The following is a 17,507-nucleotide window of genomic DNA, read 5'->3' as shown; positions in this document are numbered from 1 at the left end:
CTCAGCCCTTGCACCACATTTAGCCATTCAGTTGCAATGACACATGTCAACCCAATGAACGAGCCTGACAGAAAAGTACCCTGACGAAAGACAAGAATCATTTCTTCACATATCACCATTCCAAAACCAAGTGACCTTGTACTCACACAATCGCTGTAACTCTAGCAAGGAAGGCAATCCACAGTTACACTCAGAACTAGTCCCTGAAGGGCTCATCACCCACAACCTCTGACCAAAGGTTAGTTTCCCCAGTCACAGCGGACCATTCGCAGACCACAAAGCATTTGTATCCAAGGACATTCTGAATGAGGGCTGTCATTCTTTTTATGCTAACTCTGAGCTGGCATTAGCTCAGGGATCATCATGGGTATGCAGAAGCCTGGAGCTGCCCATGTGAACAGAGAGCTCCAGCGGAGCTGTGACCAAAGCAGACCATGGCCCTGGGCCCTCCACAGCAACAACTCAGCTCAGGGGATCCCCAAATCCATAATCTCCAAATACCAGATTTGAATAAAACACAAGAGGATAATGTAGCCTTTTAAACTAATGAGGTCTGCCACCTGAGTCAAACTCCAATATTTGAAAACAAACTACCCTATCACAGAATCACAGAATGACAGGGGTTGGAAGGGACCTCAAAAGCTCATCCAGTCCAATCCCCCCGCCGGAGCAGGAACACCCAGATGAGGTTACACAGGAAGGTGTCCAGGCGGGTTTGAACGTCTGCAGAGAAGGAGACTCCACAACCTCCCTGAGCAGCCTGGTCCAGTGCTCCATCACCCTCACCTTGAAGAAGTTTCTTCTCAAATTTAAATGGAACCTTCTGTGTTCCAGTTTATACCCACTGCCCCTTGTCCTGTCATTGGTTGTCACCGAGAAGAGCCTGGCTCCATTCTCCTGACACTCATCCTTTATATATCTGTAAACATTAACGAGGTCACCCCTCAGTCTCCTCCAAGCTAAAGAGACCCAGCTCCCTCAGCCTTTCCTTATAATGGAGATGCTCCACTCACCCTAATTGCTGTGTCCTTACAAGGAATGTTCTTCCCTCTGATCTTGCTCTCAAATTCAGCAACTTTTCAGTGACTTCTTATATTATTACAAATTCCACACATTTCTGCTAGATTCCCAGCAAAAAAATCTTCTCCTTTCCATCCTCTCAAGGCCCAAGCACATGTCTGCTCCCTGATGCTCTCTGGATGCCCTCAGCCTCCTCCTGCCCCGCAGGTCTCCTCCTTCCCTCCCCACTGACACCCCAGCTCCAGCAGCTTCCTACAGTGTAAGTAATTTTGAGACATTTCGGTGTTTTGCCTATATCAGAAGGTCATAAAACAAACAGAATAATTCAGCTTGTTGGAGAAGACTCCTTGGGGACCCACACACCCTGCTCCTGGCTGACCACAACATTTCTGCGCTGACCCAGTTTAGTTTTAAAGAGTTTCAAACTGTCAGCCATTGTGCTCCAATTGCCAGCAAGGTCCAATCAATATGTTTCAACAGCTGGTTATCAGCAGCGTGTTAATGCTTCAGAGAGACAGCAGTTGTCAGCCTGGTGTCCATAAAACACCTGCTCTCAGCAAGGAGCCACAAGATGGGAGATCCTCAAGCAGTAACTCCTCTTTCATGACTCTTAAATCAGTGGAAGATGTATAGAACATAAAAATTTGGCCTCAGTTTCCTCTTTTGCATACGTTAACACAAAGCACAGAAGCAGATGCACCCAATTCCATTTCCATTTGCAGTTCTAAAGACCCTTATGGGTGAAAAAAAAAACCAAACTGTAAGAAATAAAGCCCACCTGCTTGTTCCTCTATGACAAAAAAAGTGCATAGATGCCTCATATATTTCCTATCAACTCATTAAGAGGGAAGGAAGTAAGGCTGGATCTTTATATTCTCTGTACAGCTTTCCAGTTTAGCAATTCTACATATAAATATTAATGAAGATGTGACCTCTACCCTAAAAGAAAAAGGTTAATGCACCCATTTGGAGAGTTCTCCCCTCACTTTTTGAATTCTGGGCATCTTAGAATCCAATATGCATATATATACATCTTGCAGAGAATAATCTAAAACATAGTATGGAGTAAATCCAATTTCTCAGATTTACAACTAGGGTCAGAAGTCACTTGTATAGGTTTCCTTTCATTAATTAGGTTTCAGCATTTAATTCAACTATCTTGTTTTGTGTTTTAAGGAAGCGTATTATGGCCTGGTAGCCTTCCAACTGTTATTTGTGAACATCCAGTTTTTTATCAGTTCCTCAACAGTCTCAGAAGTTGTTCATGGTGTCACCAGGGGGAAGTATTCAAGAACGTACTAGAGAGTCCCATGCCTTTTCCCTTCTCCACCCAATTCTGACTTGCTAGGAATTAAAATCTTTCACTATGAGCCTAACACTTTTATCAGAATCTCCCTGAATATTTATACCAATATGACCTGCTGTTACAAAGTGGAGGGCCAAATTTCACACTCGATAAATCATTCCACCCAAGCAATACTAATCGCTTCCAAGGTTATGTATATCTGGCGTGGCAGAAATTTACTGAAGTTCAGGTCATGGGCATAAGTTATAAGCATGAAAACAAAGAATAAAAGAAAAAACACTCAGAAAATTTAGAAAAAGTTTTTAGTGCTTCCTGCAAGAAGATCTTGGAAACATTAATCTTATTACTGGGTCCCTAGATCTATCATGGTGGAATATCCCAATTTGAAACACTCTTCAGAAAGAATGACAACACATGGATAGAAAGTTAGTGCTAATAGATGTGAAGAAAAGAGAAGGCACACACACAAAATAGTAGGGAGGAATAAACAACTTGGCATCTTACAAAACAATCAGTTTTTCATCCTGCCTCTTTAGCAACTAATACCATCAACAACAGCAACAATGACTTCTGTGGGAAGGCAAGAGAAGCAGGAGGGATGGGAACAACACACAAGACTCAGGGACATTAAAAATGCACATAAGGAGGCCTCGAGGAGAAGGTCAATATGGCTACTATCTTATTTCTTATTGGTAGTTCATGGCTCTTCTGCTTACTAGGTTTAATTTTGAATATTCTGTATTACAATGCCCAATTTCTCTGCTTTCCATACAAATATACCAATGGTTAAGGAGAAAAATCTTTGGGAGTCAGCTTGTTACAGAGCATGTAAACACCCAGCATGTTACTTTCAAAAAGTCAAAAGGAATTTTGCCCAGTGAAAGATTAGAAAACCTGATCCAGAGTTATTGCCTCCCACATCATGACCAGATGATGAGTTGGTGGCTGCCTCACAGTTATGTGTGACACACTGTAAAAACTGTATTTCCTTTTACTTCCTTTCAGGTAAGTACCAGAGTCCCAGGTGATGTGTACTTGTGCTATTTGTCTGATTTATGGAGGTTCAGATTTGTACATCAATAGAAAAATCATTCTGGACTCAATACTTCTTGATACCTTAGGCCTACCATGCTTAGCCACAAGTTGTGGTTCAATGATGTCTACCTCCAAAAAATCCCCCGCAATTAAAAGCTCATTATTGAAAGTTTGTGCAGTAACTGATTTGCAAGTGTTATGAGCTGGTCAGCTGGGTGATGACTCACCAAAAGAACACTCTCCACTCTTCCAACTTCAGGTGAAACCATTAAATCACTGTTAAAATAAGGATTCATTATGGATGGGATTTTAAATATCTCAATGGCCTTTTCCAAGTTTCTGAAGAGTCAAAAGTCATGAGCAAAACAGCTCACAAAGATCTTCTAGGAAGAACTGGCTAGCACAATCCTCCAATAAAGAAAACAGTTTCCACTTTCTGCATTCCCAAGTAACACGTTTGTCCATCCTGTATTACATTTTTTTAATCTATAATTTGGAAAAAGTTATAATCTTCAGGTTTACCACTCTATTCCAGGTAACTATGTACACAGTTTGCACATAGTATCATACTGTTTAATTGGACTTAATCTGTGCTATTTAAGCTTTCCATTTTCCAAGTTGTATTTTAATACATTTGGATCATGACAAGAAAGTCTGTATCATCACTAAGCTGATTCAACAGGATAATATATTAACAAAGATGCATTTATCATCATTGTAATATAAATCCTGTCCATCAAATGATGATATAAATTAACAACAAATTTACAATTGTTGCAAAATATCTATTTAGTAAAATAAAACAGCATATCTGATTTACTAACTTCAAGAAAAGTTGTATTCATGTTATTTTAATACCTTTAGTTTCAGAGTTCCATGCTACTAAAGAAAAATAAAATCCTGCTAAAACTTACTAGAGAAATTATATATAAACTAGGCATTCTATACATTACCACCTAATGGCAATCATCTCCACTACACACATCATGCAAAACTGCCTTTGGAACTAGTTATGCTGGCATATTTAACTTAAAATATTTATATATGTGTGTCTGTGTACCTATACACGTGCCTTTTTGTTGTTTGCAATAAAACCTATTCGTCAACTATTAAATCTGTGCACAATGGAAAGTCATTTCCCACAAATATATGAACACTTGTACCAACAGCTGACAGCTTCTTTTATTCGGTGTTGTTGACCTCCTGCATGTTCTGAAGCCTCCAACTTTTAACATAGCCACTTTGGGCACGCTGGTAAGTTCAGAAACTTAACTACAATCCTTAAGCATAGTCCCTAACCACAATATCTCCCATTCTGTGCACAAGGAAAGAGTTCTTGGCTTTTCCATGGTAAAAATCTACACTGGCTAGGTAATAAATGTACCCTTATAGTTGTTCCCATAGGTCCTAATCATGCTGAAACATACTGATGTTTCTTACTATTGTCTTTGCATTGTTTTCATAGAAATATGGAAGGTTGAAAAAAGCTTGACAAAGAATAATGGATGTCACCAGAACACAACCATGATAATTATCAAAAGCTTAGTAGGAAACAGAATTTTAAAAAGGCTTCCCCTGTGTCAAGGGCCTGCACCGATTTCAGTTCACATGCAAAGCTGGAGCGACCTGGGCAATTAGAGCAACACCAAAACAAATAGCAAGCTGGAAGTTCTGCTATTGCATTGATCATAATGTAAGTAGGGTCCTCTTCAGTAGTGCCCCAAATCTTTGTTCTCTCCTCCTCAGTGTTAAAAAGTATTTTCTCCACTGTCATCCACTTTATTAATTTCTGTCATTACAGACCTGAGCGTTTGAAAGCACGATCCTTATCATGGTCCAAGTAGCAACTTAAGAAAACAGACAAACAAACAGTGACTCTGTTTTAAGTGATCCATGAGGAGTGCAGAAAAGAAGGACAATCACAGTAATCCATCTGACATTCAGAACAGCAACACTGGACATATCTGTTTTGACTCTCGCATAGAACTACAGAGGCTGGAACTACCTCAGTTAGTACACAGAACTACAAACGTTTAAGCAAGACTAGCACCCACTCCTTCAACTAGATATATTTTTGAAGATGCCTACTAACTTGAAATACTAGAGATAATCTCAATGCCAAGAAGGACATCAGCAGCACATCTTGTTCAATCAAGATTGCTTCTGGATAGCACATCTCTCTACGAGCCTCTGTCTCTACCCATCAAGATAGAGAAGTAGCTAAATTCAAAAGAGGCCATACCTAAAAATCCACGTGCTTTGCATTGCGTAATCGTCACTGCTTGTCTAGTTTGACCTTAGATTTTGCCAAGTGCATGTGTGTGTCCCTATATGTGACAGCATTCCTGACCCTCCTCAATGTCTTCTTTCTCAAATACAAAAAGAAAAACCCCTTATCATGTCAAACTCATCCTGTCAACCATGACTTCGGAGAGCCTTGAAAAGCTCAGAGGAATGAAAACATAATGACAAAAGGAATGATAGAGCGAGAGAAGGAAAACAGGAAGAGTTGGAGGGAAGGATCCTTGCGTAATGCAAAACAATATTCTTATATATTGAGACAATGACCTGGAAAAAAAGAAAGAATGAATAAAGTTAGAGACCAATAAGAAAGTAGAGGCGACAGAAAAGTATGATGATAGAGTAAGGAAGTGGCAGAGCCCTCCCCTTAGCTATCCGTGTCCCGATATCCCTGCTCTTGTGCTGGCAAGAGCCATCACTGACGATTTGGTCATAATAAAGCCACTGCCTTCTTCATATACCTTCTCAACCAAAGGCAAAAAATTGGGCTAACAGTTGTGTATCATGCACATGGTTAACTAAACTAAATACCAATAGGATTTTTTTTTTCCTAAAAGAAACACTGTAGAATGACTAATATTAAATTTTAAATAGGAGCAACCAAAGAACATCCTATTACTTGCATTAAAACAGAAAGACAGATTAGACACGCAGGTCCCTCAAGTCCTAAGAAATTACACAAAAAAAGCATTCACAATGTTAGAAGTAGGAGACTATTTGATGCGAAGCACGCTTTGAAACATCAAAACATCATTGGAATTGTATTATGGGCCACAATACAAGGTACTTCATTTTTTTTAAATAAATGATGCCTACCACTATAATAGACAATGAAAGGAACCTTTTTTTTCCCTCCTACACTGGCAATAAAACGAAAAAAAACAACACACGAAATAAGAATATACTGTAAAGAAAAGATACACATCACCATACGGAAGCACAAGTAGCTTAATTGCTTAATAACTTAATTGCTGAACCTCAAAAAAGAAAACATATTATTTTAAAACGTTATATAACATAGCAAAGCAGGAAACACGTAAGTTTAACTTTTATGAAAAAGTAAACTCCAAAGTGCATACGATAAACTAGTAAGGGAAATTGCATTACAAGGTTTGTAACTTCCAAACTGCATTGTGTCAATACTACATTGGTTTTGATCTTTCCATTTAAGTTCATTTATTTTACAGACCAGAGCACGTAAATAGTGCATTCCTCCTGTAACAGAAAACAACGAGCAAAATGTAGCAAATTGCAAACTACGAAGAAAGGTTTTACCTTCCATGTCAGGTTGTACATCTACCATTTGAGCACCATGTCAAAATGGACCACTGAGCGCTCAGTATCTTCTATGTTATTACTGCTGCAATTTCCTCTTACCTGTGCTCTAATTCTCGAATGGACAGTATAACTCCCGAAGTCGATGCCTTCTGTTGCAGGGTGGCCAGAAACGTGAATTCACTTTTATTCCGGAAGAGCTGAATTAACTTCTCACTCACATGGGGCGCTGCATGGATTTCTCTTTCTATATCTAGGAATTAAAAAATAAATAAATAAATAAATAAATAATAAATAGTCCGGTATAAATGCTAAATCAGAAAGATTCAGATTACATTTTTCATTTTCCCATCAGTATTTTTCATTTTTGAGAGCCATCTACCATGCTTTACCACTGTACTTGCTCCATGACAAAACCCAAATGCCATCTCTGTCAGCATGCCCACTCGTCACTTTGACAAGTTCACAACTGGTCAACGACTGATTTTCTGACAGAATTCTTAACGGGATGCTGAGCCATTTGTGTCTGCTGCGAGCAGATTAAGTTGCTGTAAATAAGGTGTGCTGCAGTCAGATAAATAGACTCCTAAATTCCGCAAAATCTCAGGCGCTGCCTTTCCCCACACAATTCACTGAGCTCCAATTGCAGTTTTTACCACCGACTCCGCTACCACCTCTCCATCGTACATCAGAGGAAACCTGTCCTTGCACAGCGTAAGGCAGAGATGTATTATTGCTAATAATGCTATACAGCTGCGCTTCTGCCCGAGAAATAAATACAAGACATGCTTACAATCCACTATCGTTTTGGGGTTTTCTCAGTTTAAACAAGCAAAGTGTGACAGCTCATACAATATTTATTAAACTCCAGTCTGACCACGCAGATCCAGGAATATTTCAGTCTCGCTAATCCTGCTGATGTCCAAGCGCCAGCACCGCCGCCTTATATTTGATCTTCTACGATTCAAATGTGCTGCCTCCCAACACATTCATTTTTATCTCATCCTTTTATTCGCAATATAGCACCACTCTGAAAGATGATTAACGACAAAACGGAGAAATCACGGCATTTCACCTTCCCACCCCTTGCCACGTCTCTCATGCTGGGCCTTTGTCACACATCTGCAAGACCTATGCCACTTGCGATTCCTGGATGTCACAACCAATTAGAAACCCGGGGCGCTTCTTTTCGAAAGGTTTACTTTGAAGCCAAAAATGCCTGCACAAATTCTCAGCTGGTAAAAAGAACATATAATTCTACTGAATCCTGAGAATCCGGCCCAGCATGAATGCTGTAACACACAAAGGAGTGATGAGATTTACAATTCAGAATTTCACTGCAGGAAGAAAAAACACCATTGTGTCATTAAATGAGGCTTTGCAGACAGAAAGAGGAGAGACTGGCTTGAAAAACAACCTGAAACGCAGAAATGCAACTACTGAGGGAATGCCATGGACTGAAACCAAACTCCAAGGAAAAAGTATTCAAGCATGTTTTGTAATTGGGTGTCTCAGTTTTTCCTGTGCAGCTTACAGCCCTTCGAATGAGACTACACACTCAGAATCCATAACACAATTGCACTTGGAAGAGCTCACCTCTGAGAAGTACTGCAAATTAGACATTAAAATATCACTAATCACTGAAAAATCTTTGCAAGGGGTTTAAATTCACCCAATACATAAATATAACACCCACTTTACAACAACAAACTATTTGTCTGTCCAATGCCACTTTTTATCATGGCAGAAGATATAGAACACAAATCATTTCCACTGCCATCAGAAAGGGGAATAGTGGAAGAGACAATCCAGCACAGAAGACTGGATTTTGTCTTTATCTACAGAACTTCATTATCTGTATCATTCTCTTCACCCAGAAAGCGTTATTACCGGTCATAAATATTACTTAGTTCCTTTAAAAAAGGTTGATGCAGGAGCCACAAAACTATGTGTCCCATACACCAGTAAGTTCTCTGATACCCGGTTTGCTGTCTATGCAGACAGACAATCCACTGGTACTAACTTCCAAGGTACAAGTAGGACTCAAGAGAGAAAATGTCCCAGAGCTGACAGCTGAAGATAATTATTCTTGTTCTGAAGTTTAAGAACCATATTATCTTAGAATTTCTTTTTCCTTTGTCACGGTTTAAGGCAAGGTGGCAATAAACTGTGGCAGACGCTCCCAGTCACCCACTTCCCGCCAACCCTTTCCTCAGATCGGAAAGATGATAGCAAAGATAAGGGGGAAGGAAGAGAGACTTAGACTTCAAGTTGCAAGGTTTTCAAGGGTTTTACTAATACTACTAATAAATAGAGAATATATACAAAACATACAAAACCAATCTCGAGTGCTCGATGAGGAGTTGGCGTCGCTCCAGCAGCAGAGCTGGGTGTGTGGAACTGGCTGCCCCCGGAAGTCACGGGCGGCACTTCACAGCAAACCGGAAACTGGTTGCAGGATGCAGGGCCTGAGGCCCGTAGATCACAGGCAGACAGACAGGGTCCTCTCTAAATGCCGGCCATGGTCAAAGAGAGCTTGACCCTCGTGATCACCCTCTTATATAGGGGGTATGACAATTATGAGATGGGATACTCAGTTGATCCTCAGTTGGCCAGTTCTAGTCACCTATTCCATCCACCCCTCCTCTAACACGCCCCCCTCACAACGGAACGTGGCAAAACTTATCAGTCTTTCTTGGCTACCATAGTAATAAATCTAAACATGAGCTTCTTCAGCATTCCCTTGGTCTCTTATCAGCAAAAAGTACAGCATCCTAGGAAAAATATGCAGGCTAAAACTCAGAAAAGTGCAGCCACCTAGAAGAACTTAGCTGAAAGAAAAATCACTAAAAGAGAACTGGTCTTGTTTCTAACAAAACAAGGACGTCCTTAAAGGTTTCACAATTGCCAGAAATAAAATATGACTTATCGAAGCTTTCGGAAACTCTTTCACTTGAAATCATAGGCAGTGGAACATAAATGTTAAAATTCAGTCAAGCCTTGCAAAGTCTGACATTTGCTCATTATAGGGGGACCCAGATACAAAGCCACATCCCGCCACCTATCCACTGAATTTTATACAAAAATATGGGACTCCTTGGTCAGAATCATGAATGAATCATCAATGCACTGACTACTTCAGGCAGAAACATACTTGAAAATATTGTGCTATACTCTGCCACATCTCCATAGTCACAAATACACCAAACCACACGCACACCTTATATTCATTCTCTGTTGATTAGAATCGATAAGATCCAAAATTTGGAAACTCCAGAATCTTGGGTCCAAACTAATAGATAACAAACGGTATCTCTGTACTGCTTTGCAACATTATTCTAGTATAATTCAGACAAAGAAAGTTATATGATTAAGTTTTTAAAAATTAACACACTTCTAAGTATGGTGCTATTTATTTGGAGTAGGTCTACTCATCACCAGTGCCTAGAACACCCACTACCACGAGGAAAATGTACTTGCAGATGCAAAAATGTCTACAGAAATGCTGTTTTTTGTAACTCCACCTCAGTAACTACAATAAGGGGAATTTCCCAGCAATTCCATGGTGAGATGGCAAACATGACCCAAAAGCCTATGAAGGAACTCCAGGTGAGGAGCCAAGAGATGCTCATAATGATCTGGGGGCACACAACGTGGCATTACGGAGATGAAAAACCCCTCGGGGTGCGGAGTGCAACCCTGGGCTCACAACCTGGGGTCCGAATCCTGGGAAGGAGCCACATAAGGCTCCACTAAGGACACGGTCCAGTCAGTGCTGCATCACCGCGGATCCCCAGCCCCACAGGACAGCCCCCCGCATCTCCGGCAGTGCCCTCCTCAATGCTGCGCCATCGCCGGCTATGTCAGCTCTTTGTGTTCTGCTCGATTTCTGCAGAAAGTACCATACAAATGAACTGGGAGTACAATCCATTTAGAATAAGAGCTTTCTATTTTCAGGTTGATTTTCACACTTCAAAAAAAAAGAAAAATTGAGTATACATACACCCCCTCACCACAGGTGCCTGAAAGGGAAAATACTTTTTATGCTCTCTATAAAAATAACTGTCTGCTCATAATGAAATGCCATATTTCCTACATAATATAGAACAATATGGGTTTATACAGTAATCTTCAGTGAAACATCACTTCATGCTTGAATGATAATGCAATCTCAGCAAAATAAATAAATAAACATACATAGATGTGACTTTCATATGCCCTTCTATGTGATTATATTTTCTTAATTTGAAATATTGACTGTCTGGAGGGGGTTTTTTTTAAACATACCAGCGTGTTTCTAAAATAAAACAAGCAAAAAAGGCAAGCATACACAGTTATTTGAAAGTACAACAGATACAAATCATGTCAGAGCATCAAGTGAAGGCAACTTTCTTCAGCAAAACAGAGAAGCAGAAGACATACTATGTCAAAGGGAGAGCACATCTGTTGCTTGATTTGAATCCCTTTTTTAAGCTGTAGATCCAAGGAAGAAATGCCAAACACAAAGCAATGGTGCAGTTTGTCACGACACGCAAACTGTTAGGAAATACAGACTGCCTTAGCTTGTTGAACTATTTGGTATCCTGTTTCTTCCAGAGCTTGCTCAGAAACTGCTCATATAGAACTTGTTGAGCATAACTCACTTAGCATCAGTAACTAGGTTTGCTTAGGTCACAAACTGTGAACTTCCAAACTTTCTGCCTAGAAGGGCATCAGAGTCAATTCAAGCAAGAAGGAAGCTTTTGATAGTCAACACGAGCTGCAGCCCTAGAGATAAGGAAAGGAACAGAATGGTGCATCCAAAGCAGATGAGAAAAAGGAAGAATGTTTTGGTTATTGACGAGGTCTTCTTTTTTTTCCAGCTGCAGGTGCAAAATAGCAACTGGAGGACTTAGACTGACAACCCCCTCTGGTCAGCGAAAGACCAACTACACACAGAGATAAGAGAAGGTCCAACTGATGAAAATTAAGGGATACAGACTCTAATTCTACAATAGGACCAAACTGAGCACAAGGGGTGGGAACCTTCAATTGTAAGGGTATAATTACCCAGAGTTTTCTTTATTTAGGGTCCCTCTTCCGGAGGCACCCAGCTTGAGCCACTCTCCACGCTGTGCCTAACAAGTGAATTCTTTCTTTTAGAGGAACTTCTGGAATTCATGTCTGACACTGTTTTGGGATACCCAGAGCAAAGAAACTTCCTTAACACAAGCCCATGTTGCCCCTGCCACCCCACACTGCCCTGTTCAACACCATCTCCCCTGTTCCCAGGGATGCCACCTTGTCTCATCCTGGCTGCCTTGTCCCACGTGAGAAAATTAAAACCTCAGGCTTTTGCCACTTGTAGCCCAGAACATACGAGAGGTCCAAAATAAGAGAAAGGGAGAATCTGGCGTCAGCTCCTTTAGAAACAGTGTAAGAAAATTATCATCGTGCAGAAGCAAAGCAAGTTAGAGAAAGAAAATATTACACTAGGAAAATAGGCAGAATTCTTGCCAAACTTACTTTGGTGATAGTGTCAACAACCCGTGGTCCAAGGGGAAGTACATGACCATTTGGGGTGGAATTTTAAGCCACGAAAAACGTGCACCACTTCTTACAAACTGCATTCCAATTTCTCTGGGAAATTGTTCTTCTTTAATAGATGCTTCCATTAGAGATAAAGATCCAGTTCTAAATCAACTCATGTTTTCAAAAGCAACAGATACGTTTCATCATTCACTAGCCTGTTTGAATACCTTTTCCTTTTACTTCCTTAATTTGGTAGGGGACATACTGCAGAACACATTGCTTTATTGGTACCTTCAATCATTTTAAAGCTGCTGGTTTCAGGAAAACCTTTGCGCACTCACTCTGGACAAGCAAGTAGAAATTAACCTGGCAACAACAGGGAATCTGGATTTCAGCTACAGCAATTAAAGAAGAGAATATTGAGGCATATTGGTTTTTACCTTGCTATAGGCAAAAAAGCAATAAAACTGAAATCTCTATTAAAAAAAACCAAACACACAACACACAGCAACCATAGCGCCCTACTTTAAGTCACCAGCTTTCCATATATGAAACCAAGAGCGGAAGGCGGATCAAAAACCACCAATTCTCAGTGTAGACAGTTTCTAAAAGGCGCTCGGGATGAAAACACATGACAGCATCACAAAACCCTTCTGCTCACTGAAGGCAGGTGCTTCATCAAAGCCTCTGAGTCCAAGTGGGATCCAGTGCACCAACTCCTTTCCACACATTGGTCCCACAAATGATCCTTCAAAGAACTGGTCAAAAAAATCCTAACAACCTCAAACACTACCACTGATTGATGTCCATTCCTTCGTGCTCCTCTAAAACCACTCCTCAGTCCACACAAGTCACAAACACATCCTAAGTTTCATAGAAAGATGTTGACACCAGCCACAGGGGTCTTTTCCAGTCATTTCACTGCCAAGAAGTCCTTCTCTTTAAGACTGTGCTACTAGGGAAGACTAAAGAAGGCACATCTCTGCTGCTGGTACAAAAAGACATTGTAAATGCTTTTGCCTTGCTAGCTCCACTCACAGTCAGTAATAAACAGTAGGAAATCATGCTCAACAGCACAGCTTTCTAAATTATGACTATTCATTATAAATCACTTTTTACATGTTGCTTCAAACACTGTTTCTTAAGAATAAGATCCATCTGCAGTGAAATGCTTGGTGATTTTAATATGCAAACCTCCTACAGAGATGATGTCTCATTTTAATTATTGTTTCGGTTTAATGGGTTTTCATTAAATTAGAGGATGGAGCAATTACCAGGGTGAATAGCTAATGTTACAAAGGTAAGTTCCCGTGACTATACAGCAAAAGCCGTTCTGCTAGAGAAGGTGGAAAAAATAGAGTAACTCAAAGTAAACTGCTTTTGCATGATGCAAAACTACCCTGGCAATAGTGTTCATCTATTGCTGTCATTTTGATATACACGTTTGTAAACTAATTTACAACTAGGGCTCTCCTAACAAAATTAATCTAGCATTTAAAATTGTATATATATTTCATTCCTTTCAGGCAGCTATTGCAAACCCTATCCTGAAACTCCAGATACCAGGGACAGCAGAAGTTTGAGTCATTAAAGAAATCAAACAGAGACTACTTATCAAATCACAGTTTCTCCCCAACCAATAATTTAGTTGATTTAGTGGATTAATGTCGGACTCTTCACTTCTTGAAAATTGGCCCAACTTGAGCACTAGCTAGAATGACCACACTCCTGTTAATTAAGTAGTCGTCAGAGAGTCTAAGTCCTTTGTTTGCTCTATCAGCATTTCAAACTGAACCACAGAAACTGAGTATTCTGGAACAAACAGAGCAGCAGATATCGCACAAGACATGGAAACGAATACGTGCCAAGAGAGAAGGTGGCCACCTACATTTCTCAAGCCCTGGCTGGCAAAACGTGCCCTAGGTGACAGGGAAAGCACGGTGGCAGAAGTAACAAAGCTTACATTGAGAAATGGCCCCTCTTTCGCTGCATATGGGCTTTATACCTCCAAGGACCTTACTGGTCTTTTCCACTCAAATGGACAGAATGGCCATGGAAAGCGCTGGAGTCACCTCTCCAGCAGCAGAAGGTTGAGCAGCAGGTCTGGGCACACACACAGCTCTGGGACTGACACCATCTCTAAATCACTTGGCCATGATGGAGCAAAACCAGAAGAAGCCAAATGGCTTTGCAACAAGAGCCCTGCTGAGAACACCGGTGGTCACCTTGCTGAGGCCACACATCACCTGTCACTCAAGGCAGCCTCTTTAATTGGTTTCAAACATTTTAAGGGGCTACCAAGCTCAGGCTCAAGCAGGCTCTGTTGTTTCCTCAAGGGACTCATGCTGACATCAAGACTACTTACAAACAGTTGATCCCTTAAATTAAATGCCTGGTAGAAACCCTCCTGAAGTTACACCATGACTAAAATCACATAATCCGCTCTTAAATTATGCAAATTAATCAAATTACATGTGTTGTTAGTTAATTAGTTCAGGAGTCACTGATCGTAACATCTTTTCCACTGTTTATCTCTATTGGATAAAGTATCGCATCACTGTGACTATAACGTTAAAGATTGCTATTTGCAAATTTGGAAAACAATAACATTTTAACAGAAAGAATATGGACAACAGCAGCAACACTGTCATGTTTGAACACAGCCAGTGGTGATGCGTGTAACTTTGGGAAATAGCAATAACGGCTAAGAATTGTTACTGATACGTTGTCCATTGTGCAGCAGTACTGTCCACTTCAGGGGTCTATTTTAAGAGTATATTAAACTCTAATCTTGTGCAAAATAATAAGCCACCCAAAAATACTGCTTCTGTTCTGGCTTCATGCAAAAACAAGCTAAGCAAATTTTTCCTCCCCTTCTACAAAACATTTTCAGGTATGCTCAAAGTCACATACCCACAAATTAGAAGTTACTTCAAAAATATATATATACTGAACTTGACAAAACATGGTCTTCAGACCCATTTGTTTAAAAGAAGCTTAAGATGGCACCAGAAGGTGAGTAGCATCTAGAACCAAAAATGAGATCTAGAAGCCAAGTTTTACAAATAACTACTAATTGTAGTTTGGATTTATTTCCTCCCACTATAACCCTTAGCGTGTTCATAATCTAGAAACAAAATTTAAGCTTTTTCAATAGAGCATGCAGAGACTGATCCATTTGCATTTTTAAGGAATATATAATAATTCTGATTTGTCATTTAGCACTCTTCCTTTTTACAGGTAATAATAAATGCTGCTCATACTTTATGGCAACGGTATTAAAAATAAATAGTAATACCAAGTACTTCTGAAGTGCTTCAGTATTCCAAAGTTTAACATGAATATGACAGATACTGTCAACAAGTAACCCATAACCTGGATTTTCAAAGCAATTATAACTACAAGATCCCACTGACTCTGTTGAAAATCCCAGTCTAACTTCAGCAAGGCCACACAAAAATCAGAATTTGCCTCCCTGTTGAAAACCTGTATTCCTAAACACGTAAATCAAAATATTAGCTTTAAATAGCTCATTAACAGGAAAGTTTCAGCAACACAGAAACCTCTGACTGAGGTTTGTCACTTGCAGAGAGAGGTTACAATGCCTAATGCTACTTATGGCAGCAAACAGACCTGGCTACACCTACACAAAGGTTTGAATTTCCAGTCCAGTAAAGCCTTTTATCACATGAATAATCCAACTAAAGGAAAAGAAATTATCCGTAAAGTTCAAAGCAAGCATGTGCTGAAGTGCTCTCCTGGTTCAAAAACTCCCAATGACTTGACGCTAAATAGTTTTTTAATTACTTTTAAAGCATTTAGCTCATTTATTACTAAAAATCTTATGTTTTCTCTTTATTCTCTGCGTATAATTTGTAGAAGCATTAAACAAATGTGTTTCATGAACTAATTCTCCCTTCTGTTTTCTTTCCCTTAGAAAAAAATCACTTCCATGTTATTGCTACAGCAAATTAAATCCTGGGTGTCTGTTTTATTTATTAACTGCACGATAACAACACGAGGCGTAATACATTTGTCAAAGCCCTTCTCTACTGAAGTATAATTTCTGCTGTCAGCCTCTTTACTATTATGTTTATATTCAATATTCTAGTTGTCTTTGTTTCTTGGAACACACATAAGCACACATTTATATATTCTCCCAAAATACGTATAAATTCTATTTTTGAAGTGTTCCACACAACCCCCCAACAAAGAATCATAAATACAACTAACATACTTAGTCATTCCCTGCAAGTTTTAGACAAATTATGTGAGGGATTTAAGAATTTTCAAAAATGTCACAATAATAACTGTTTTATCTTTTTACACCATAATTATGATTTGGAGCATTGCTTTTCTTATTTCACCCAAGCATACCACAACTCATGAATAAAATATGACAACTTTGATAGCATCCATTGCTGTGGGTTCATCCGTAACAGCAAACGTGCTTGGGGTACTAAGCGCTCCCTTTTGCTCCATAAGCCTTTGTTTCTGAAAATAAGCTTTTCTTTAAATAGAACTGCCACATGTGTCCCCCTTTTTTGCATTTCTTGCCATTAGCAATAACACCAGCAATAATGTTGACTTTTTGTTTTAATGACTACATTTTGAAACAATTAGGATGGCATAAAGCTGGAAAGGGAGAATATCCAATCTCAAAGCTGGTACTCGCTAGACATCAAAAACATTAAAAGCACTGCCAGCATCAGAGAACAAAAGGCTAACATAGAGGACCGTGACTTTTAAATGTGTGGGCAATGATATTACTCAAAAAAGAACTTTAATTTTGTTCTGGCTTCATAATTAATTACAATGAAGTAAATGTAAACTTCCACCATTGCCCTAATACGATGACTATAACTAATACTGCACAGGGCCCTCCTACCACAACTTCTCAGCAGATTCCCTTAAAAGGAAGACTTGAGGTAAAGCGCAGTACGTAAGGCTTGCAAATCATTGGCATTTACCTAATCATTCTGCAAATATCGTGTTTTAAGGCTGTGCTGGTTCATTTCCCAGTAGCATGATGAACATCCATTCAGACCTCCGCAGACCA

The 17,507-nt window shown here is 39.7% G+C and overlaps 1 protein-coding gene across 7 annotated transcripts in view; it reads right to left on the bottom strand.

Moving 5' to 3' along the window:
• The window catches only part of NELL1 (neural EGFL like 1), a 271,852-nt gene that overhangs the window by 239,942 nt on the left and 14,403 nt on the right, over positions 1–17,507 (bottom strand). For all 7 annotated transcript variants that reach the window (XM_071808817.1, XM_065839269.2, XM_065839270.2 and 4 more), the window contains exon 3: positions 7,040–7,190. In XM_071808817.1, the coding sequence (XP_071664918.1) occupies positions 7,040–7,190 (151 nt within the window). The remainder of the gene's footprint in view (positions 1–7,039; positions 7,191–17,507) is intronic.

Source organism: Patagioenas fasciata, chromosome 5 (assembly GCF_037038585.1).
Source record: "Patagioenas fasciata isolate bPatFas1 chromosome 5, bPatFas1.hap1, whole genome shotgun sequence".
In the NCBI taxonomy this organism is placed as follows: Eukaryota; Metazoa; Chordata; class Aves; order Columbiformes; family Columbidae; genus Patagioenas; species Patagioenas fasciata.
This window is presented reverse-complemented; position numbering and strand designations above follow the sequence as displayed.